Below are 24,638 nucleotides of genomic sequence, written 5' to 3' on the forward strand. Positions count from 1 at the left end.
TGACAGCCGCGCACTGAGGCAGTCATGTAGGGAAAGCTGAAAGTAGATGGAAAAGCGACAGGCTACAAGTCTCATACGACATCATGAGGGGCTGTCTTAACACTTACCAGCTGTTAAGGCAGCGAGGACAACATATTTTGCCGACATCATCTCCAGAAACTCACACTCCTCAAAATCACAATTCAGAACAATTAACACAACTCTAAACCCTGTTGCTAACCCCTGCCCTGTGCCTCCCACAGTAAGTTGTGAAGATTTCCTACATTTCTTCATAAACAAAATTGAGAACCTCTGATCTGCCGTCTCACTTTCAACTTTTGACCCCTCTTCCTTCTGGCCTTGCTCTGCTGTTCTAACTAAGTTTGAGCCTGTATCCGTCTCTCAGATTGTTGACATTATCTCCCATACTAGGCAAACTACCCGTACCACAAACATTGTTCCCACCCACCTGCTGAGGCAAGTTTTTAATACCTTAGGTCCCACAGTCTCACTCTTCCTCAACAGTAGCCTGGTTAGTGGTTCTGTTCCATCATGCTTCAAACACGCAGTTGTTCAGCCAATCATCAAAAAAAAAAAAAAAAAAAAAACCTAGATCCTGCTGTCCTAAATAATTTTCGGCCAATCTCAAAGCTCCTTTTTCTATCGAAGGTCTTGGAAAAAACTGTCTACTCCCAGCTTCTGCCTTTCTTAGTTAAAAACCATATCATGGATAAATTTCAGTCAGGTTTCGGGTTACAGCATAGCACGGACTCAGAACTGCTAAAAGTCACGAACGACCTGCTGCTCTCCCTCGACTCTGGTAAACCCGCCATATTAATCCCCTTAGACCTCAGCTTGATACTGTCGACCACTCCCTCCTGCTGAACCGGCTTGAGCATCAGGTCGGTACCCAAGGCAGCACCCTCCAGTGGTTTGCCTCCTACCTTTCAAACTGATCTTTTTCTGTTAAGATTGGTAATCTCTACTCCTCATCTGCTCCAATCACATGCGGTGTACCCCAAGGCTCCATCTTAGGCCCCATCCTACTTGCCCTATATTTGCTCCCATTAGGCTTCATTTTCCAAAAGCACAACATCTCATATCATTGCTACACCAATGATACGCAGTTATACCTCCCACTTGAACCTGGTCATAGTAATAACTCCACCTTGGAGTCCATTCTTGAATGCATCCAAGACGCCAAACTACGGATGGCAAATAACTACCTCCAACTGAATGACGGGAAGACAGAAGTGGTCCTTTTTGCCCCCCCAAACTCCTCTAAAGGTATAAAAAATCCCTTAGGTCCCCTGTCGCCCAATCTTCACACTCAGGCTAGAAATCTTGGGGTGATCTTTGATCAAGATTTAAAATTCGATAAACACATAAAGTTGTTTTTTTCAACTACGAAATATTGCAAAAACTAAAATTAGTTCTCTCCCTCTGTGACCTTAAAACAGTTACCAACACCTTGATCACCTCTAGATTAGATTATTGCAACTCACTCTACTTAGGAATCAGCCAGGCATCTCTATCCTACTTGCAGTTGATCCAGGATTGTGCTGCCAGAGTGCTAACAGGCACTAGGAGGAGAGAACATATAACACCAATGCTAGCGTCCCTTCACTGACTCTCTGTCAAATCCAGGACAGAGTTTAAGGTTCTTTGTTTTTCAAGCAGTACCTTGGCCTAGCCCCCCAATACATCTGCGACCCACTCTCCCCCCTCTCCAACCCAAGATCTCTTAGATCTTCCATTCAGCTGCTCCTGACCGTTCCCCGGTCTAGGCTACAAGGAAAGGGTGATTGTGCCTTCGCCATAGCTGTGGAACAGCTTACCCTTCACAATCAGATGCTCCTCCTCTATAAACACCTTCAAGACCAATCTTAAAACTTTTATGTTCTCCCAGGACTTTAACTGTCCTTAATTAGTCTCAGGTGTCATCTCCCCATATGTGTCCTTTTGACTCTTGACATTGACTTGTACAGCACTTTGGGTTGTACAGCACTTTGATTTCATTTGATGTGTGTACAAGGGTCATTTACATTTAAAATGTTTGTAATTTTTTTTTTTTTTTTTTTTTTTTTTTTTTTAATGTTTGGGGATTTATCTTCTGTATTAGATATGGACAACTGAAAAAAGGCAGTAATCACACCCATCCAAAATATGGAATCGTCTGTCACACACACATCAACACTAAATCTAACAAAATAAAATAAAACACAAGAAAGACTAAGGCCAGTGAAATTGTTGTGGTGGGATCATTGACTGTCACTGACTTTCACATTTCTTTGTACCCCAAACATCTCCTGAGACTGATATGGTATGGGACATGATGTTATGAGTGATTCAGTTTGCTATCTGGTTCTGCTTTTGCCAGAAGATGTCAGTGAATTTTGAATTAGTATAATGAATTATTTATTTAATATACAGTAGTACTGGCCGATATCAGTATTATATATGGCCCTTTAAAGAAAAAATCACTCTAATGGATTAACAGATAAATATTTTTAAGAGAAAGGGTTTATTTATTTTAAACATTATTTGGTGTTACTAGCCTTTGCATTCAAACCAGCAGCAATTCTTTCTGGTGCACTTGCAGATAGTCAGTTAGGTGTGCCGGGACACAGCCTCACTGAGCTGTTTACCTGTCTGTGGCTGTTTGGCTGTGGTATATAATGTGTGGTGACTTTTTCGTGCATAGTTAAGTCTCTCGGCCTTGTTTCCATGTCAGAGGAAGTTTGGCTGCAACTCTTCCAAGACAGTAGATGGGTGTACCTGGGTCCCACTGCTTTCTGTCAGTTCTGAGCAGACAGCTCTGTTGGACATCTTGTGAGTTTTCATTTATTTATTTTTTTCCAGGTCAATAACGTTAACCCATCAGTCTGCATGTAACTGTTGCTTCTTCTTGCTGAAGATGAATAGAAGTCTAAAGGTGTGGCTGCCAGGTGGGTGGCTCTCTTTCAAGTAGCTGACTTGCCTGACATGCAGTCTGTCATCAGCCATATCCTGCGCATACCAGCATCTGCTGGATATGTAGAAAGGATATTTTCCAGAATGGACCACAAATGTAGTGACCGAGAAGCGAGTTCCTGATCACTCTCAGCTTTGAGCAGTCCTGTTCTGAGTTCTACCACTGCACTTTGAAAGACAAAGTGTTACTCAGTGCTGCAAGGAGTAACTTGGAAAAATAAGTAACTCAGTGAGCTAGAGTTTCTGATGTATCTAATATTGTTGAGGGAAGGAGTGATGTTTCACCCTTTTCTTATTTGAGCAATCAGAGAAACAAATTTACAAGTGTTTTTTTTTTCTATTTTAAAATGTCCCTAGGGTTCACAAAGTGTCCTCACAGCAAGAATAGTTATGTACCTTAAGATTTACATGAAGTTCTCTGTTTATTTAGTTTATATTTTAAAAGTTCATCTATTGCACAAAAATGGGATAATTTTTACAAACATATTTAAAGCTTTAGGTATGACTAATTGCTTTGTTGATCACCCCTTTACTAAAAACACTTGCAGAAAATGAAACATACCACTGCTGTGGGCGCCCCATCTCACAGGTCCTCAGGCCTGTGAGTGGTCATGCCCCCCAGGAGCTGTGGTGGACGTCCATATCTTCATTTCTGAAAGATGGCAACCCTAGGGACAGCTAGCTTGACTTTGGGCACCATGAACATTCAAGTGCACTCGTTTTACACAGAGTATCTCATTTGACAAATGGACACAAAGAAATATAAAAAACAATCATTTGTGTTCTGAGATTACTTTACATTCCATAACTTTTATTTCCTAACAAGTCTGTGCTCTGTGGTGTGTCTCAGTGTGATCTGCTTACTACGCACAGCATTGCGGGTTTAGTGTAAGTTATGGTCAACAATCACCTAGTATTGCTGACAATTGTCCACACATTATTTTTTAAATGATACTTGACATACATACTGTACATGGACATCAGTGATTTCAGTTTTACTAAAATGATGTTGCCTGATCTCAGCACAAATATTCTTAATTTAAATATCTTCTTGCATCCTTTTATAGTGGTGTCTGGTCTGACCATTACCAACATTATTACTGCCTTTGCCACAATCTACTTATTTATTTATTTATAACTGGGTAGCTGTTCCACAGTCCTTTACATGCATTGGTGATCCAAATCAGATTACGAAAAACGTATTAAAAGCAAAACTGTTTGATATGGGCCCTAAAATTAGTTAAGATTGACATTTGCTCTGCATAAATCGATTGAACAAACGCACATCCAAATGCAGTAGAGTCTGTACCAAGTTTAATGTAGCAGATGGTTGCAGTTTTACTGCTGCGCCATTATTCACGGAATGCCAGACGACGAGAAAAACTTAGGGAGCTGTGCTAATTTGACTTGCAAATACGTCAGTGTGATGTCTGACACTGTCAGATTGTCTTAAACCTGTTGGAGCAGGCAAAACAAACGTGACGAGCTAAACAGAAACAAATCCCTCTACTTATAAAGTCAGTCTTAACACACTATTCATGCAAGTTAACTTTTTTTTTCTTAAAAGCTGGAATTTAAAATGAGACACTCGACTTCGTTATTGCAGCTGGATGGAGGATGGACAATTTGAGCTGTTTCCAGCGCTCAACAATCAACAGTAGACAATGTCTCCCCCGTGTGGCTAAAAGTAGGGATGGCAAACAGATACTGAAACCGCTCCGTCAGAAACGTTCCATAGCATCCAACCTATTATGGGTGTTAAACCTGCAAGCATTCACACATTTGTTCTTATTTAAATGACAGACTAAACCACCTGGAGTAGCTGCAGCCGTCAGCCTCAACACTGAACTTTCAACATAAAGCAGCATTATGATGATTATGATTTTTTTTTTAACATGTTGCCATTAAATTACATCAGTCAACATGTCCGCAGGCAGTAGAAGCTGCAGTGATGAATAATTTTCCTTTAACAATTTAAATTTGGCTCCTTCTGCACCGTAGGGTTTCTGCACACTGCTCAACAAATTGTAACGTTTTATTTTGTGTCATGAGCATGACGCATGAACTCATCTTCAAATAAAGCAGCCACAAGCACATACTAGACTAAATCCTGTATATTAGATACATATTTTTATACATAACTGCCACTCTCAGTGACGTCCATCCATTTCATACAATGGAAAAATCCTGTAAACATGTCAAACCTGTACTCACAGCTGTACATATTTTGCTATCTGTGCAGATAATGTTGTTGTGTCTAAGCAACACTTTGCTGAAGTACTGTCACCTCTGTAGATACCTGCACTTAGATACCTTCACAGTGAAGTTGAATCTAATAACACAGTCTGTGATTCACAGTGACGTTTTAATTGCATGCTTACTGGCTCCTAGCGCTATTTTAATGTTTTAAGAGTATTGTTTAACGTTTGTCTTGGACAACTGCTCTGAATATTACAGCAGTATTTCCTACAGGAAATTGTCTCAGTCTATTTTAAAAATGTTCCTGGGCTCCATTCACATATTTTTCAGGCTGTATATTTGTTCTTTTTCACATGTATGTCACATTTCTTGGAGGGATCGATAAGCGACAATGCTGCCACCTTGTGATGGGAAAAGGCAGCTCCACGTAGGAGAAATGCAAGTATTCACAAAGTGTCAATGAATATTTATATTTACACCGAACAGACAAAACATTATGACCACCTTCCTAATATTGTGTAGGTTTCCCTTGTGCCTCCAAAACAGTTGGGACTCGTCAGAGAACGGACATGGGTCTCCTGAGGGTGTCTGTAGTGTCTGGTAACAGAATGTTGTTAGTGGGGGCCTTTGGGTCCCATGAGTTGAGGGGAGGGGTCTCTGTGGATTACCCCACAGATACTTGATCAGTTTGGGATCTAGTGAATTGGGAGGCCAGGTCAACACCTTGTGCTGTTGTGTGCTCCTGTTTATTTTTAGTTGTTCCTCAACTGTTGTTGTGTGTGTCTGTGTCAGGCTGCATCCTGCTGGGGATGGCTGCTGCCATCAAGTTGTGTCATTGCTATGGGGTGGGGGTGTCAGGTCTGGTCTAGGTGGGTGATACATGTCTCAGTAACATCCACACAAATGAATGTCAGGTCCATCACATCAGAACATATTGGATTAATGCATTGGCACAAGATGATTAATGTTACTAACTTCTCCTGTCAGTGGTCATAATGTTGTGGCTGGTGTATATTCTATATAGGTTATACTGTTTGATATGTCAACATTTATTTTATGCTTGTTCTACAAGCTGATGGTACCATCCAAACCAATCATTTTTAGTCTATATATGTGGGGACAGGTCATTTTAATATTTTTCCATGCTGTAAAACATATTGAGCTCCATCAGTTATCTCTGAGAATGTACTCTAATAGATATTGACACAGTGCTGGCACTTCTCTGGAGACCTGCTCTGAATGCATTCTACACTCGTTTAGTCTAGCACTGAACTAAAGGGTGATAATTACACCGTGATCATTGAGCTCTACATGCCGACAGGGTGAAGAAACGCTGCCTTGTTTAAGTCAGGTTTCACCATCTCACTGCACATTCCAGAAGCAAAGCCCTTAAAAACAAACGGGATGGGAGACATGTCTGATTGTGTACAATTTTATTGTTATTGTTTTCCCTTGTCGGATAAAAGCAGATAAAGAGGAGCATAATCCATCAGAAATGACGTGCAGCTTTGGGGGTTCCTGTCCGAAGCTGGACGAGAGAACTGTCTGAGGTGAGTGTACCTGTGAACGGCACAGGGTGGACCCCCCCACTGTCATAAATGCTACGTTACATAGTCCACGGCATGAACGGTCACGACTGGCCGCTGTCTGCGTCTCAGCAACAGCCGGCCTGTGACACGCTCATGACACACAGTTTATTCTGAGGTAAGCTAGAGTTGGCTAGTGTTGTACTGAGCAACTAAACATGTATTACATCTGTACGTCTATAGTGTTGTGACTGTCATATCCTGTAGCTCTTCTCTACCTTGGCATAGCTTTGGCATTAGGAGGTAACACGGTAGCACCCTGTTGAGGGGGGCATTTGAGAACAAGCATGTTCGTTCATTATATGAACATCTAGGAGGTAACTCCGTAGGCCTTGGGCCAGACAATATAAGGGACTATGTAATGCAAAGTTTAACTCAGCTATTTCAAGTTTGACAAATAACAGTTTCTATATACTGCTAGTGTAAGTGAACAGAAAGCACCCACAGACGTGTATATTTTCTGGATATGGGTTATGTACATGGCTCAAACGCATGTACAGTCTGGAAAGCTCCCCTCTTACAGTTAGAGTGACATCCCACTTTGAAGTGCAGCTTTGCAGTCATACAAACTTACATGAGCTTAAGCTTTAGCTTATCTCAATAGGAGAGAAGGTGCTTGTAGCATTTACACTGACACATTATGATATTTGATCACATCTCTTTTAGCGTTCTTTCAAACGATATTAAAAAAAAAAAAAAAGAAAAAAAAGAAGGAGGAAAAAGTCTGGGTAGACTTTTTTAACTAGTCTAGCTTCACTGGCTGAGGTTTGAGGTGACTACAAAAATGACCCAACAGCAGCATTCAGTATAAGAAAGAAGACGGATGATGAAGAGATACTAGGAGATAGTGTCCTAGGCTTGTCTGGCTAATATATAAAGGTATAAATAACATCATGTTTTGGTTAAACACAGATAAGATGCAAAAAATAAAGCACATGTTGAAAGGAACCTGGTGCAACTCTTCACCGTCTTTGTCCATGATTTGTTGGGATTACCTGAGATTCCAGTTGTCCCTCAGGGCTTTACGGATTCGATGGAAACAGCACTCGTTGACTGATCGACTGATTTAATCAATCGACTGATTGAGGTTAGAGTCTTGTGAACCATATGGGGGTTAAAGACATTCAAGCGAGCAGCGGGCATTTGATTCACCGCACACTAGATCCTCGATGCCGCCCGTTCTCCCCACACCCAAACACACCTGACCTGCAGGCTCAGCACATTCATGTCACCACAGTCCATCAAACAGGCACCTTTTGAAAAAGCCAAAAGAAGGCATGTAGCAAAAAAAGCAGAAGAAGCTTAGCTTAAAATGGACGAGGTATCCTTTACATAATTCTCCCTCTAAGGAATTTAGGAATTTAATACCATCTTGGAATGCACTATATATTGATATATATATATTGTATATTGCCATTAATATAAGCAGGATTACTGTTGATAAATACAGTGGCCTCCTTACCATCTGAGGCACCTTAGCGAGTTTCAGCGACCTCCTCCCTTTGCCTTTTGGGTGTCATATGCCTGAAAGGCCCTGGGTGGGGCAGGAGACACTTATTGTTTTCTTATTTCATATGATTAAAATTCAAATATGGCGATCCACTGGCTGCACCGGCTTTGGTCACTCTTCGTCCACAGTCTCCCTTTTTGAATCCTCGTCTTTCTGTTCCAGGACCTGAGTGCTGGGGCTGGGTAGGGCTGCCACCTCTGTGCTGGCCAACGAGGAGGGATCATGTTGGTCGACAATCCTCTGGGAAGGCGTGTCTTCCTGTTACAAACCATACAGAGCATGTATGAGCGAAATATATGGATATTATTATACATCCTGTTGGGATAAAGGGGCCCCACCTTGGCCTTACAGCAGCTTGGATTGTTTCAGGCCTCAAAGGGTTCCTGTCAGTCTTAAGGCCAGTGAAGCAACTGTCCAGATTTTGTCTCTGACCTACTTCTTAGTGTTCTTAGGGCCAACATCTGGGCCCGCTTACATCCAGTTGTTTGGAACGTGCCATAACACTAACTGTTACACTAAGTCTACACAGAAAATGTAAAAGTTGGCCAGAGTGACTATTAGGACGCCCTCATTTTGTAAGTGCAGAGAGTCCAACACAATAGCACCTATTTACAAATACAGTTCTAACCAGGCTAAGTGTGTGTAATCACAGCCTGTTGAGACATACAGGTTTTGATTAAGATAAAATCATCTCTTTTTCATGAGATGCTCGTCCAACTTTTCCTTATTTGTCCACAAGAATGTGAAATAGAAAACGATATTGATATTGCTGAGATAAGAACCACTCTTGCATTGTTCAAGGCACAAAACAATCAGCTTCCGTGCTGCATTCAGAAAACGTTGTCACCCAGAGAATGCCAGTATGAAATTAAGGGAACGAATATGTTTAAAATTATAAAGGTTAGGACTCATTTTCGAAGTCTGTGCATCTCAGTTAAAGGAGTAAACTTGTGGAACAGTCTCTATGACTTCAAATCAAGTACTTACCTACCATCTATAATAAGTATATCATTTCTGAATCATGTATTTGATCCTCTATCTATGATTTTACGCTCAGATCAAAGCTAAGGAATTTGAAAACGGGGCCCAGTGATTTCTTTTTTTTTTTCTCAGCGTCAAGTTATTCATCAACTTCCCTATGTTGCTTTTGGAAGACTATTGAGTCAACAAAACCAATAACTCACAAATGTAGGTGTACTGTGTCTGCATTCTGCAATGTGTGTGCTAGTGCAAGTGTGCAGTTTTGCGCATGCCGTCTCACTACCATAGGTTACTCAGGGCTTCAGCAAGAATTTTCTTCCCAGTCAGGGATGCTGGACTCATATTATGCGTGTCAGTGGAGGAACTGCTTAAAAACAAGCTTGTAATCGTAACAGACAGGGCTATTAATATTCACACTGTTGTGTGTGTGTGTTACATTAACTCAGACATGTTGACACTCTGAGGCCCAACTACTTTAACAGTAATGTGTTATATTACCTGTTTCTATTTATTGATCCAAGACCTGATTAATAGTTTTAAAGCAACATGATCGGTGCCAACACATCTTGCTATTATCAGTCTGGTTTTGGATCTTCTTCAGCCCAAGCTGGTAACGTGTCTCTATGCTGACTTACTTGCTCTGAGAATCGATGAGTCACCTGTTCCGCAAACTCTTGCATCTCTCCATCCTCTCCGTTTGAGTGGCAGCTTGGACTTGGCACCTCAATTCCATGGCTTTCTAAAATGGCAGCTTCTGATTGTGTGAAAAAGGGAAGCAAATGTGCATGTAAATCGGTGGGTGTCCATAGACAGAGACGTGGGGAAAAGCCTGTTTGTCAGCATGTCAAGTCTCACCAATATTCGCTCGTCTCTTCATCTCCTTCCTACGGTTGGCAAACCAGTTGTACACCTTCAAAGCTGTCACACGCTCAAACTCAGACAGCTTACAGCCTGAGGAAGGAAACAAAGAAAACAAACAACAGTGATCCTCCAAGCTGCAGAAGCAGACCTCCCTGCGTTTAGCTCCAAGTAAAAGACACGTCCGAATACAGTCTCAACAGTCACATTTAGAAACGGGATCTTTTTCCAAATCCTGGTGTCTGAAGCAGGGAATTATTCATTCTGTATAAAAACAACCTCACTGTGCACCTGAAACTCAACACTAGTGTGAAAATGCTGTAGACTGATAAAATGCTGGTTGAATTATTTGGAAGAACCCATATACTACATACTGTATATGGGATTAACATAACTCATCAATAAATACCTATCTGTGTGGTCAGATTTACAAGATTTTAAATCTGCAACATACAGTCATTCACTGGAAGAATTCTCTAACTGTGTTTGAGAAACACTGTAAAAACAAGGTGGAAGTAGATAAATAATGTTTACTGAGAGTTGACTTTCAAAACAACCCTTGGATTCTGGCATGGTTCAAATCCATATTATATTTAAGAAAAAAGGGTTTTCCAGAATTTATCATGGTGTCTTAATGGAAAATCCCAAAAGGCTGTCCCACTGAAGCTCAGTAGAACATTAGATTAAAGCTGTCGTGTGCGTTCATTAGTATAATCAGTATAATCACGTTGTGTTGTGTCTATACTCGTGACTTTAGATCTTGACACAACAAGTGGAAGGTTTTCCCTTGGATTTTCAGCTCGTACACTGTGTTGAATTAAGGTAGAATGTGCTGATCACAGAGATCCCTCTGATTGGCTGAAGTTTATCTCATGTTACATTCTCATCACAGACTCTATCACCTGGAATTAATAAGCTGTAGACCAACCGCTCAGCATGATTCAGCTGGTACAGTACAATTCATAGCTAACAATAGCTCTTCCTGTTTCCCTTTTGAATGACGACTAGACTAATGCTTGTATGGAGACATATTTCCTTTCACACAGGGAGAGAACATACACTGATCAGACATAACATTATGACCACCTTCCTCATATTACGTACGTCTCCCTTGTACCTCTAAAACAGTTGTGACTCATCAGAGTTACCAGTTACACTTTTTCTTGTACATTTCCAAAGAAAACACTTGAGAAATCAAGTTGAAAACTTGCTTAATAAATGACTGAATTAATCATGAGCGGCTCAAAATAATTATTTGTCAACTGACATATTGATTTGGCAAACAGATCAACTGTACAGCAGAACGGCGTTTCACTTCAAAGGCTTTATTTCAGCTGTCCTAAGACCTTCCCATCAGGAACCGGCCCTGACACAGTTAATTAAAGAATGCCTCTTGCTACCTGGTTTCTGGATGACGGAGTTACAGGCGTTGGCGATCTCCTCTCGCTTGGCCTCATCTGGGTACTGGTTCTCCATGAAGAAGCTGAAAGAGATGAACGCCCACAGTGTTGGAAACAGTTAAATCATACTGCATCACAGGCTCCGTGTTCATTAGAGGAGGGCACCAGCCAGAGCAGGGCTAGTTACGCCCTAATTTTACACCTCATCAACTTTTAGTTCACGCATCGAACCACGGGAGGGTAAGAGAAATATTTATACAGTGAAGGAGCATCGGGGAGGGTCTTCACTGGAAGGCAATGGATCAATGAATCCATCATGAGGATTCATTTGGGCAGCTCAAGCTTTGTACACTAACCGTGTCTTCCTAGGCTTATAAATATGGAAATGATTTGGTAAAAGCTGCAAGTTTCTATGATTATGAAATAATCGTACAGAGCTGACTCTGACTCTGGTTACACATTGCTTTCAGTGTACTTAAACAGATACATACAGCAGGTCAGACAAAAAACACAACAACGAGGTGGATGCATACAGACGGTGTGTACAGGACTGTTAAATGCAAGCTAAACTATTTCTGTGCCTTGTTTTTTTCTGTCCCCGCATGGCTGAAAAAAAAAGTCATTATCTCACATTACAAAACACACAGATATCAATTTCTTCCAGACCTCTTATCCTCTCACCCTCTGAGTTGCCCTATCATCTCTCTCTCACACACACACACACACACACACACACACACACAATCTTCACCTCTACTGTATCGTCCTTGACTCTCAACCAGCTCATAAGGATCAGCATTGCGGTAGGATTGCGTAATCCGGGGGCTCTGCTGGTGAGCGTCGTCTGTGTGGTCTTATTACTGTGAGTGCCCAGACTGCGCCCTGTACTTACAGCAACCATGTAACAGAGAAATCAATTGCACGCAGCGGGCACTGTGCTCCTCTTTCTCAGCATCCTTCTAGGTTACTGAGAAGACTGTCTGGGACAAATATGCTACAGAGATGCAGGGTCACAGTACGCAGAAAGAAAAAAGAAAAGAAAGAAAAACAGCTGCAGCACACACTGAATGGGTTCCGACCCACACCACCAAAGGCAGGAAGTGACAGCTGCGAGGCAGTGAAGGACACAAACACAACGAAGGTTGTTGAAACATTCACACATGTTAAAACTCACCGGGGCTGATGAAAGTTTTTCTGTAAACTCCTTATGTATATAGTTCAGTGCAAAATATCAACTAAATGAAAGGGATGAACTGGCCAAGCAGCGTTATGGTCATTTTAAAACTAACCTGGTTGAGAGTTTTGACCAAAGTGGTGAGATGTTGGTGCAGTGATTAGCACTGTCGCTTTACCCTCTACAGGATGTAAGTGGTGACAGATGATGGGAGGATTTGTATACATTTAGATTTGAGTAACACTGTTTCAGTACAGACAGCTACCACCTGTTGGTAAGTTAGAGCTTTTATCCTTTCAAGCAGAAGCAGAACATGTGTGCTAGTTGACAGTAGGGAGGCACCGAGTACAACAATCTTAAAAAGGTCATCAGCTTCACATACTTGGTCAAACAGGTAAAAAATAACAAAACTTCTCCTGGTTCGGTCAGTGCAATTGGGAGTATAACTCCAAATGTAAAATAAATAAAAAAAGGAGCTGAAATTGGGGTAAAAAACAACAACAACAACAACAAAAAGCAATAGCTTAATTAGTTCGGTTGGTAGACCTGGTAATGTTTAGTGTTTAGTGCAAAAAGGAATGAAAAATCCATTACAAAAGTAACTGAAAAAAACAAAAGCTTCACTAGCTTGGCCCCAATATGTAAAAAAAATAAATAAATAACAAACCATACACACTAACGGGGCCGATACCAATACCAGATTGGTGCATCCCTAGTTTGCAGTCTGCCTCTGTTGCCGCTAGTTCTTTGATTTTAGTAAAGTGTGTCAGGACTTGGTTGGTGACTAATCTGGTTTTAATATAATGTTGTCCACACCTCAGTGGACCAGAGCTGTTTCAGAAATCCTAATGACTTGCCATTTCCATCAGCACATGCTCCATTTATTAAACAAATCTGATACAGCAGCTCACCTCTCCATAATTGATTGGCACTCCTTCCTCCAGGTGAACCTGCTTCCCCTCCGCAGCCTCAGTGGACCGGCGACGATCCCCGCTCTGTCCCCGGCAATGATCCCCGTCCTCCAGTCAGGCTCCTCCTTCACCAGAGACCGCATTGATAAGGTGGCGCCTGAAGAAGAGATAAGGAGCAGCTATTCGGTAAAGATTTCTACCAACTTGATTTAGCCTCCAGCTGCCCAATGCACCAGCTAAGTTGGATCTGCAACTGGTTAGTTTGTCGTCTGTAAATTTAAGTGAACTAAGTTGGCCTTCATCACAGTATTGTCAAAGCAGAGTGGATGGAAAGAAAGACAATACCAACTAGTAACAGAGAGTAGGACATATATAAGAAAGCTGTATGTGAGGAACAAGGTACTGTACATTATCAGATGTGAACTAACTAATAAAGGTCCAATTAAATCATAAAAATTATGTATTGCTCTGCAGTGATTTGATTTACGATGGATGTGGCTGCCTCACGCATAAATATGGTCATTCAAATTTAAAGTTTCACAGTGACAGCAGCCAGTGTCCAAAAGCCAGGTGAGAGGATGAGATCTATAATGATTTAGAATTGTATGACATTGTTTGACCTTCCTGTCAGGACATACCAACTCCAAACAATACGTTTAGTCAAATGATTGTGCTTTGAGTTGTTTTAAGTGTCAGCGAATGGAATGTTGAATGGATGTTCAAAAGGTGTTAGAAAAAAACCCAACTGGACTTCAAGAGACTTTAAATGCCTTGTGAATTACCGCGACCTGGATGACTGAGAACCTTCACAGACATATTGAATGGATGGAAAAATAGACACTAACCCACTCTAACAAGCTTCCTGGCTACTCCAGCAGGCAGTGGTATTTTTAATTTAGAAATGTGCGTGCTCCCCTGCCATGTTCCAACCAACCTACAACTGAAGTGACACGTAGCTGCTGCATCAGTCTGCTGGTACAATAGCAAGGTCAAGCGGATATTACTTAATTATAGCATTAGAGGGATAGGAATCCTCCAGTTGATGGCTGCCATCTGAGACAGTTGCAATGCATCCCAAGAAAGAGTGATAGATGAGTGGCATGCAGGCCAGCTGATCTGCGGGTGTCTCCTGTGGCAGGCTGCTGAGGCCGGGGCGCGGGGGGCGCGGAGGGCACGGTTACCTGGCTGGACCTGGGCAGCCGCTGCAGCAGCAGTGTACCACGGCAGCAAGTGCATCAGCAGCTCTCTCTGCCTGCTCCACGATGGGTTGGGGTTGAGGTTGGTGTTGGGGTTGGGGAGGCTGCCACTTGCCCCTGCCACTGTCCCGTCTCTGTCCCCTCCCCTGGCCCTGGTCATGGGGCTCACGCTGTGCTGGCTTTCACTCCACCTCAGCCCTTCAGTCGGGACAAAACCAATAGTCAGGCAGGCCACAGCCGAGGAGTTGTGGCATTAATTGGAGGCTGATACTTTACATTTGCATATGTGTCTCTGGATTAAGTGACACACTCCTGTAGACCTGCCTTGAACTTTTCAGCAATCAGTCATTTGATGTGTGCTTAGTCGCAAATTTCAGTGTATATGTTTTAGGAGTCACTGATTCTTTGGAGATTCATGATGGACAGGTCAATAGGAGCCAATAAGAAGCGAAGCATCGGTGGCAATTTGGATCGGAAACATTGCAGAAAAGGGAGTTATTGTTAGTATCACTGTTGATAGCTGTTTGTTAGCCATGTAGGAATGAAAACCAGCACCAGAGCGCCTCCAGCATCAGGGCTGAGAACTACAGAGGAGCTAAAGCAAAGCTTGGGTGGGTCAGCGGGGCAGAAAGAAATAAAGCATTAGGATGGAGGGAGACGGCAGGGACAGCAGATGGTCCTTCAGCGGCTTTGTTTATTTCATAGGCTAATAACGCAAAACAATGTGACTTTTGGACATGATTTACTATGAATGCATGCTGTTTGACACGAATCAATAAAATCTGTGAGCATCTTGTGCAGCTACTCGTTTGCCGTGTTGCAGCTGTTTGAACGCATGCTGGATTTCTATCCTAGGACACTGAGAGGTCAGTACAGACCCAAGCTGTTACTGTAGCCCGTGCAGACAAACCGCATTCACCCACTAAAGTTTCATTTCCTAACCAGAAGCCTTAACATTATTGATTAGAATCTCCTGTGACGGGACTACCTTTATCATTTGTCTTTCCTCTGAAATTATAGATTTGTCTCTCGTCCTTCCTCGACTTACAGCCCTTGAGGACCAGCTCGGAGTTAGCGTGAGGACTTGGAGGTGTGTGAGTTTACCATGCGGGAGGATGGGGTCACAGAGGAGGTAGATGGATGTGAAAAGGGTTAGCAAGCAGTGGTTCACATTCACAACACACACACAATATATCCCTTTTTAATACAAGCCTCCCATTATCTAATCTGTAATCTATCATCATTAACCTGACATTCAACCTTGATCTTGATCTTTCTAATTATTCTTTCCGTAGCTCGATCACCCACGTGAGCGTCTACGTCCCACTTCTCAGCTTTGTTAAAGTCAAATTAGACGGTAGATCTGAAACGTATCCCTCGTACATCCAGCCCTCATGCCGTCGCCCGGAGCCTCACCTGGGTTGTTCCTCTCCAGCAGGTACCAGCGGTAGAAGGCTCTGCGTTTGGAGTCGCTCATCTCCAGGCCTTGCTGCAGCAGCCACTGGGAGATGTAGCTCTGGCTGATGCCTGTGTGCAAGGAGTCCAGACATGTTACTTAAACACGTTGAAGGACCTGATTTATTTCACGGAGCGCCAGCAGCATGGGTATTATTGAGGTCGGCTGTGTTCCAGCACTGGAATACTACTGTTAAGCTAATGAAGCCATCCCAACATCAATACCTGAATTAATGACATGTCATTTAATGGAATACATTTTCAAGGAAGGGGTGGAGGGAAGTTTACTGATGTGAATTTGCATCTATTATTAGTGCACGGCCGCTAACGGGCTCGGCTGGAAAAATATGTCTTACCTAGGAGAGTTAATCTCAAACCCAAAGACCCTGCAGCACATTTCATGTTTTATTCATAACACAAAAAGCCTGTCCATAAAGAGTTACTCCACCGTAGGTTGTATGTGACCGTGTTAAACCTTAGACGCCAACTATGATATAGCATGGGCATTTCATCTGCCTGCCTCCACCTCTACCCAACGTCCACTTTGCTCTTTATCAACCCAAGCACAAAGAGGACCAAACAAAAACACTTTGAAAAATCGCATGTAGATCAAATAAGTTGGAAAACAACAGAAGCAGAACCAACTTGAAAATAAATAAAACACACAGACAAATAAATTATCTTGTCAGTCATTGTGACAAGAGAGGCAGGGACTCAGGAACAAGGAGTTCTGATGTTTCACTGCATTTCACTAAGCAAAGCTGGGTTTTTAAGTAAGCGTTAGGTGCGTTTCCATTACAGTTTTTCGCTAAATAGATATTTCTGAAAGTACAGTTGCACTTTGTACGTGTTTCCATTGAAAGGTGTTTTGCAAATGAGCTGTAACTCTGAGGAAAATGGACTTAAAATGAACTAGTCACATGACCCCGGAGGTCATCTCCACCGACGCCGGTGATGGGGAAACACCATTATCTGCACTTTTGTGACAAACTTTTATATCAATACATATGAAAAACCACCTCTCATGCTCACCTAATGTGGCTCAAGTCTACTCCACCAGAATAACGCATTAGGTTTCATCACCTTAAGACCTGCTCGCTATGGACACATGCAGGTCTGAGTGCCACCAGAAAGTGCAGTATGCTACACAGTGACAGCAGAGAGATTCAAACAGGCGGAACTGTTTCCTGGACATATTTGTATCTCTGTATTACAGAGTGATGATTTCATCTGTCAGAACAGAGCAAAAACTACAATTTTTCACATTTGAGAAATTGGACCTGTGACTATTTAGTATACAAGACACACATCAAAGTGGAGCAAAAAACTATTTGTAAAGAAGCTTGGCGAAGGCTGTGACTGCAAGCTTCATATTCTCAGGTGGCCTGTACGTACAGAACATTCCTCACAATCTTGTGGAAACAATATCACAGAAACGCCATCAGGGAATTTTTCGAACTTCGCACCAACATTCACTTGGACTCAAGAGAGGACTAATTTCATTTTTCAAGTTTACTGTGACCTCACAAAACATGTTATGGCTATATTAACTCATTTCCACAATGTGTCGAGGGAATGTGTTCAAATTTTGCACAAACATGGAGCAATTTAACACAGATGCCTAAAGGCACGCACACACAAGAACAAATTAGAAATGATGTGGTGTAAACAGACCATAGAATTTAATAAAATAAATCTGTAGCCATACAAGTAGAAGGTAGCCATGTACCGACTTGGTTGAGGTTGACTGACATATGACCCAAACACATAACTTCCTAAATGTTTACCATCCATGACTTTGGTTACTACCACCAAATTCACCATGTTGATAGCTTGGAGTGTTGCTGGTACACAGATGGAGCCGCAGCGACTTTGGCTGTATTTTATTTTCAAACAGACAGCGGAGACTGTCCAACTCTGACTATACACTACCAATATTTTTAAATTACACTTCTTCCTGGAATATACAACAGTTACCGAGGCGGCAATAACCTAGAATGTCCACTCACTCTACAGAGTGTTGAGATACAAGCAAATTGCTTTAATGTGGGCAAGGCTTTATAGGATAATGAAGAAGAGTCAAAGGTCAATTTAGATGTGACATGCTCGTGTTTTTAACACATCTGTTTCATCACAGTCCTAACAGTCCATATGCTGCTGTAACATGGCAAATTCCTCCAGTGTAGGATAAATTAAGGGATTATTTTATTTTATAGAGTCTGATCAGACGTGGGCGTAAACTCCAACTTCACTGTCTGAAGGAGGTATGTGGGGGAGTACTCCACTGAATTCTCATGAATTCTCATGTTAAACAAATAGTTTTACATACGTCTATTTTTGGCATCTGGTATATTTTTGACTCTAACTTACAAATATGCTTTACAAGACTTAGCAAGTACTTTGTGAACACACTGTACACCATCGGTCTGAGGCTGCTGTCAGCAAGAGCAAACAAACGATCAAAGTACCGCACACAATGAAACACTTGACAACTTTTTCAGCACTGTGAACATTCATAGGATTGTGGATGACAATGGGATTCCCTGGGCAAAAGCACAGATTACTCTGTACTGCTTAAACTGACTTCTGTTTCTACACAAGAACCTAGACCAGCGGTCAGTAAATGTTTCACTTGAAGCTCCCTTTTCTTTTATTTTCTGTTAAACTGAGTCTTTCATCAGAACCAATTGACTTAGCAGCCAGTTAAGTTTCCCATTGCAATTTAGTTGCCCAGAAACACAAGTGATTAGGTCAGGAGGAAGTGGACTAGAGCGAAAAGCCCGAACGTGACTCCCTTGTCCTGCTTTATTCAATCAAGAATCTATTTAGTGTCTGCACTAAATAATCTATTAGCCAGAATCTAATTAACATTTTCAACCCCTTTACGTCAATACTGTATATAATTGCCCACTAGAGACAGTTTAATAAACGAATGACTTGGTAATAATGTCAAAGAGAAAGTGGAGTACCTGTGACTTGGCCCACGATCGCCTGAGAGATCCTGCGATTGTTGAGGAAGGTTTTGATCTCTTCTTTCACCAGGTTGCTGTCTCTCCTGTAAAAGAAGCACAACCCCACCGTGACACAAGAACCATTACACGGTGGTTAAAGCATCCGCCCTTGCTCTGACTAACCTTATTCACTGATGCTTCTCTCTTTTTTTTTCAGGCCTCCCTAAACACCTGACCTGAATTAACTCCACTCAAATTCTGGAGAATAAGCCTGCGCCTCTGGGGACAGCAACTGTCATTATCTGATGTTATAATAGCCTCTCATATTCCTTTAGCATTTCTTACCAGCTCATCTTCACCCAACACTAATTCATTCCTCTGGCTCTTTGATAACACTAAGCAGGCCCCTCTTCCCTCCGCCTTTCTCACCTCATGTACTCCTCAACCTTCTCCTCCAGGTCCCACTCCTCCTCCCCCATCATGTCGTAGCTGAACGACCGCTGAACCGCCACGCTGGGAGGGTAGAGGGGCGGAGGCGAGGCCTCGTAGCTGTTGCTGGGGGACAGAGCGGCGCCGTCCAGGCCTGAGGTCTGCGTGGTAGCGGAGGCAAGGGAGAGCGAGGAGGAGGAGGACGAAGACGAAGACGGGGCTGGAGCGGCGGCGGCCGGGGCGTTGTTGGACGGGGCAGGGTGAGAGTCACAGTGCGACGGGCGGTGATCGGGGTCGAGTCTCTCCAGGGACTCCAAAGCGTGGATGATCTGAGGTTTGGTCATGCCGGACAGACGCAGGCGCTGGAGGAGGTCGATCTGTTCGATGGTGTATCGCGGCTCCACCTCACAGCACTCCATCCTGGCATCTGCATGCACACCACAGAGGGGTACACTTTATCAAAGCCAACCAACACTGGTGACTTGACTGAATCACAAGACCCAATATGTTAGTCAGTATGAGTGTCACCCTATTAATACACCTAAGAGTGGCATGTCTGTGATGATTTCTGGGCAGATAAACAGCACCACAAGACTTCACAAAGTGCTATCAAGATAAACAACGCTATATTTATCTCTACTACGCCCCGGCCTTAAATTTAGATAACACGTGGCAGACATTTTCAGAACCTGCCGCAAACTGATAAAGGATGAAAGGATTATTAATAGATAAAAAAAAGAAAAATCTGCAGCTCAATTTAAAACATTTCATCTCAAATATGACACTTTTAATGGAGATCTGATAAAAAATGTTCAGTCATGTTAATAGCAAATAACTAAGATCAGTTTATAGAATTGCAAAACATAGCAGACTGCATTCTCCTCTGAGAACCCGTGGGTCATTCAAGTTTGGCAACCTTTCAAACACTTGGCACAGACACTTGGGGCTAACCTTGCTCTATTTGTCCAGGGTGGAATTAAAGTAAGATCACCCTGGCATGCATAACCTGACATCAAGTCCTGTCAGCGGAGTCATACCCATCCATCCATCCATCCATCCATCCATCCATCCATCCTTTTTACTTTACATACCTGGTTGTCCTGCAAGGCTGCAGAGTCTGATCTTAATAATTGTGCAGACTAGAGAAAAGATCACACTGAGCAATCTGGCATTGACCTTTCATACTTGAAAAGGCAGACACAGTGGGCATTATTTATTTATTTATTTTAACAAATCATGTTGGGGTTATTTTCTACGCACGCTTGCGTAACTCCAAAATACACAATGGTGAGCAACAACACAGATAGGTTCACATATAAAAAGTTCAACTTGACAAATGGGATGCATGCCGAATTTACTGCAGGGGGACAAAGATTTCCAATACAGGTCAAGTTCAATGCTGTCCCGCATGTACCCTTAACGACAAAGTGGGTAAAGTTCACTTGCTGGATTTTTAAATCGAGTTCTGCCCCAAGTTTGGACAGCAGACTACTTTGGTTTGAGGTATCCCGGGAGGATTGAGTGCGAAAATGAAAGACTCCGAACTAAAGCGAACCCAAAGAATAAAAACATGTCTCGTGTTTGACTCTCTTACCTGGTGGAGGGGGGGACACGGACAGGCGCCCCGGGAGTGGTTCGGTGCGTGGGGTCGCAGCGGGGACACACCACTGTCGCATGGCTCAGCGGGGTTCGGCTCGACTGGACCTCTAGGGGTCAGACGGGAGACTTGCTGCAGTGAGTTGCAGGTTAAACCGCGTCTCTTAGCATTCTGGCTACCCTACAAACGACAGGCAGCTCGCTAGCGTGCTACACTGGTTAAGCTAGCGCCGTCAACTCTTGTTGGTTGTTTCCTTTGAGCACCGCCGATAGCTGCTCTCTCTGCCGTCTCATTAGCCAATAGTGATGTGCGGATCGATACTGGAATATCGATACCACCGATACCAGATCTTCACGCTCTAAAATCGACTCTCAAATTAAAATATCAATACGTATGATAATTCAGTCATTTGAGGTAAAGTATATCATTAGTCAGCAACAAGAAAACAGTGGAAAGTAAACTACTGAGTGGTGGAAACACAACTTTGTGGGCTTTGTGCGCAGTGGCTGCATAGAATATTAAGGACGGGATTTTCGTGACCAAACATGCATAGTTGTGCAGCCGACATTTCAAAAATGTCGAGATTCACATCCCTCCTAAGGGTAGGCGACTTTTAGCTGCAAGCGCCATGCTGTCATTGTTCAAATGGAACAACTTCATGTACAGTAAGACACGGCCAGTGTTTGGGAGTGCTGGAGTTGTCCTACATCAAGTCCGTTGTACTAAGGTGGAGACCGAAGAGATAGAAGAACCTATGGTTCCAGTGGTTGTGGAACATGATTACACAGCTAGTGGCATTGTGTGTGTCGGCCGGGGGAAATATGAGAAAATGCATGATGAATTATTTAAATTTCAACAAATAAATGCCTGAAATATTTCACTTTGTGTGTAATCTATTAAGAGTTTCACTTTCTGAATTGGATTATTGAAATAAATGAACTTTTCCATGATATTATAATTTACTGAGCTGTACCTGTAGTGTTAAAAGTATAATCAGGTAACATTTAAAGAATAAAATAGATCAAATAAAATTCTCACTTATAGTCATTCATCTGTATTAACCATAGAAGAGTGACTCATGACAGCTGATTTTTTTTGTTTCTATTAAGAGTTTAAGAAGGCAGTCATCTGATGTTCCATACAGTAAATACGCTGTAATGTGAATGAACTGTTACACAGTCAGCATTACATCATAAATCCACGCAAGTTCAAAATAAACATATTTACATTGCTGGCTGTGACTGGATTTGAGCAAATTACATGCATTTCTGCATGCAGACATGGAAATACTGATACTTTAGGAGACTTTTGGAGACATCTTCAGAAAATCAAGTACGACACGAGGCTTGTGCACAGGGTCAATAAAGATTTAAGTTTGTATGATCGTGGCCTCTGTTTGGTTTTCCAGTTGTTGTATTACCTCAGCTGTACATGAAATGAGGCCACTAAATCAATATACTCCAGAGATTGAAATAAATAAATGACTCTGATGTCTTCTATTCTTCATGAAGCTGTGATTTGAAATAGACTACTTCCTTTAGATTTACCAGACAAATTTGGTGTATTTGCACAGTATCGGTTTGGTATCGCCGATACCTGCCTGACTTTTACTCAGTATCGGGTCGGAAAGGAAATCGGTGGTATCGAACATCACTATTAGCTCGTACGGGACGAGGGAGCACAAGTAGAGAAGGGAACCTTCATAATAAAATACCTTACAAAAATAAGCCGTGCTAAGTGAAGAAATACTGTTTTACTAATAATAATACATATCCTCAGTAAAATGGAAGCGACAAACCCTTATTTAAAAGTAGGCATAGGCATTTATGTTGTCTGTCATAACACATTACACCTCCATTACAACGCTTTTAATTTGTATTAGATAGGCCAGCATTTGACTCAAAACATCAGTTTTGCGTTAAGGTATGGAACGTGCATAGAAAGTGGAACGTGCAAAGATTAAAATAAATCTATATAAAATAAAAATATATCTTTCCATGGTTCATGTTAAACCTTTAGAAACAAATTTCACCACTACTTTCAGTCATATTACAGCTTCATTCGTTACCCTGGAGTGGCACAGTTTCATGAAGAGCAAACGCGGCGCTTTTATTTTGAAGGATACAGGAAGCGACATTGTTAAATCTGGCTACAGTGACACTTCAGTCGGTGCTGTCTCGGCTAACAACTTGCTCAAACTTGTACTGTGAAGGTTACGCTGACAGCATTTCAAATGTGCTGCCGCCTACGAGATAGCAACTGCCCTACGTGGCAACAAGCACACATATGTTGAATATAGGTCTTCTTGCACGGTCGGCCGCCAACGACTTAGCTCGCTAGCCTGCTAGGTTAGCTGGCAGCTAGCGGCGGGGTGTCCCACCGCGGAGCAGCTTCCTTACCTCCCGCTGCTGTGGAGAGACAGCTGCAGCCGACTGGACGGACACGGGGGGTGCAAAGATATTGCAAAGTGTAGAGAAAGTGTCGGTCCAGACCCACCCCGCTGCGGAAAGTGCCCCCTGCTCCGGCGCTGACGATTAATTAACGAGCGGAGGCTGAGCGGTGTGGGCTCATACTGTCTTTCAGATATGCAGTGGGGAAATAGTGAATGCAAATGTATGTGGGCTCTGTCTCAATTTGTGCCCCCCTCCTACTCTTTCCTTCCATCTAACACCGTTGTGAAGGCAGCAGGAATTATAACTCTCATTTCCGGTCATATTGTACCTACTAAACATACCATACCAGAAAGTGAAGCTGACATTCAACTAAAATATATATTACAGATAGATACAGGGCGCCCAAGTTTTGAACTTAGCTTGGAATGAGATTTTTTTTTTTTTTTTTTTGAGCGAGCACATTCGTTTAAATCAAATAAATTGTTTTACTTGCGTCGTTTATTTGAAATTCAAATTTAATTTGATCGCTTCGTTTGTGGAACGATTGGAACGTGATTGCGGCGGTGCTATTTCACCTGGCAACGAGAAAACCTATTTTCTGATTGGCTGATAGTTTCAAGCAGAGTATCCTGTCTTTGCCTCATTCATTCATAGATTACTAATCTCTTTTATACAGTCTATGTCACTGATGTGCAAGTTTTATCATTTCTCAGTTGAAAAATTATATGCCCGACCTGTGAGGGTGTGAACTTATTGAAATGCTCAATGGTGAGACCTGAGAGCCCTGTACATAGATAGATAGATAGATAGATAGATAGATAGATAGATAGATAGATAGATAGATAGATAGATAGATAGATAGATAGAGCCTGCAAAGCCATGGTGCAATCATTGTGGGTTACACTGCATCCTTGTTTCAGTCTCTGAACAGCTTCATACTAGTTGCTCAATCTGTAACACTCACTAGACTTGAGCGCCCCACTTGCATCGTTGCACTTTTGTACCAACTGCTGAGTAATCTAATATAGCTATATTTGATTGCCGGA

At 42.3% G+C, this 24,638-nt stretch overlaps 1 protein-coding gene across 6 annotated transcripts; it reads right to left on the minus strand.

Annotated features, from left to right (window-relative positions):
* Nucleotides 1–6,569: 6,569 nt before the first annotated feature.
* On the minus strand, nucleotides 6,570–23,968 carry zgc:91944 (uncharacterized protein LOC436941 homolog). Of its 6 annotated transcripts, none has more exons than XR_007114204.1 (11): nucleotides 21,197–21,485; nucleotides 19,603–20,029; nucleotides 19,192–19,277; nucleotides 16,184–16,294; nucleotides 14,753–14,965; nucleotides 13,572–13,728; nucleotides 11,487–11,569; nucleotides 10,084–10,179; nucleotides 9,864–9,982; nucleotides 8,200–8,505; nucleotides 6,570–7,990 (listed from the first exon to the last, which is right to left on the minus strand). XR_007114204.1 is itself a non-coding variant. In XM_047605743.1 (11 exons), exons 2-11 carry the CDS (start codon nucleotides 21,276–21,278, stop codon nucleotides 8,359–8,361), a joined length of 1,521 nt encoding a protein of 506 aa, XP_047461699.1. In that variant the 5' UTR covers nucleotides 21,279–21,308; nucleotides 23,599–23,968; the 3' UTR covers nucleotides 6,570–8,358. The 6 variants fall into 6 exon arrangements, 5 of the variants coding, with proteins under 5 accessions (XP_047461699.1, XP_047461700.1, XP_047461698.1 ...); XM_047605743.1 differs by adding an exon at nucleotides 23,599–23,968 and having other exon boundaries at nucleotides 6,570–8,505; nucleotides 21,197–21,308; XM_047605744.1 differs by having other exon boundaries at nucleotides 6,570–8,505; nucleotides 9,864–9,979; nucleotides 21,197–21,487.
* Nucleotides 23,969–24,638: the final 670 nt, after the last annotated feature.

Source organism: Mugil cephalus, chromosome 14 (assembly GCF_022458985.1).
Source record: "Mugil cephalus isolate CIBA_MC_2020 chromosome 14, CIBA_Mcephalus_1.1, whole genome shotgun sequence".
Taxonomy (NCBI): domain Eukaryota; kingdom Metazoa; phylum Chordata; class Actinopteri; order Mugiliformes; family Mugilidae; genus Mugil; species Mugil cephalus.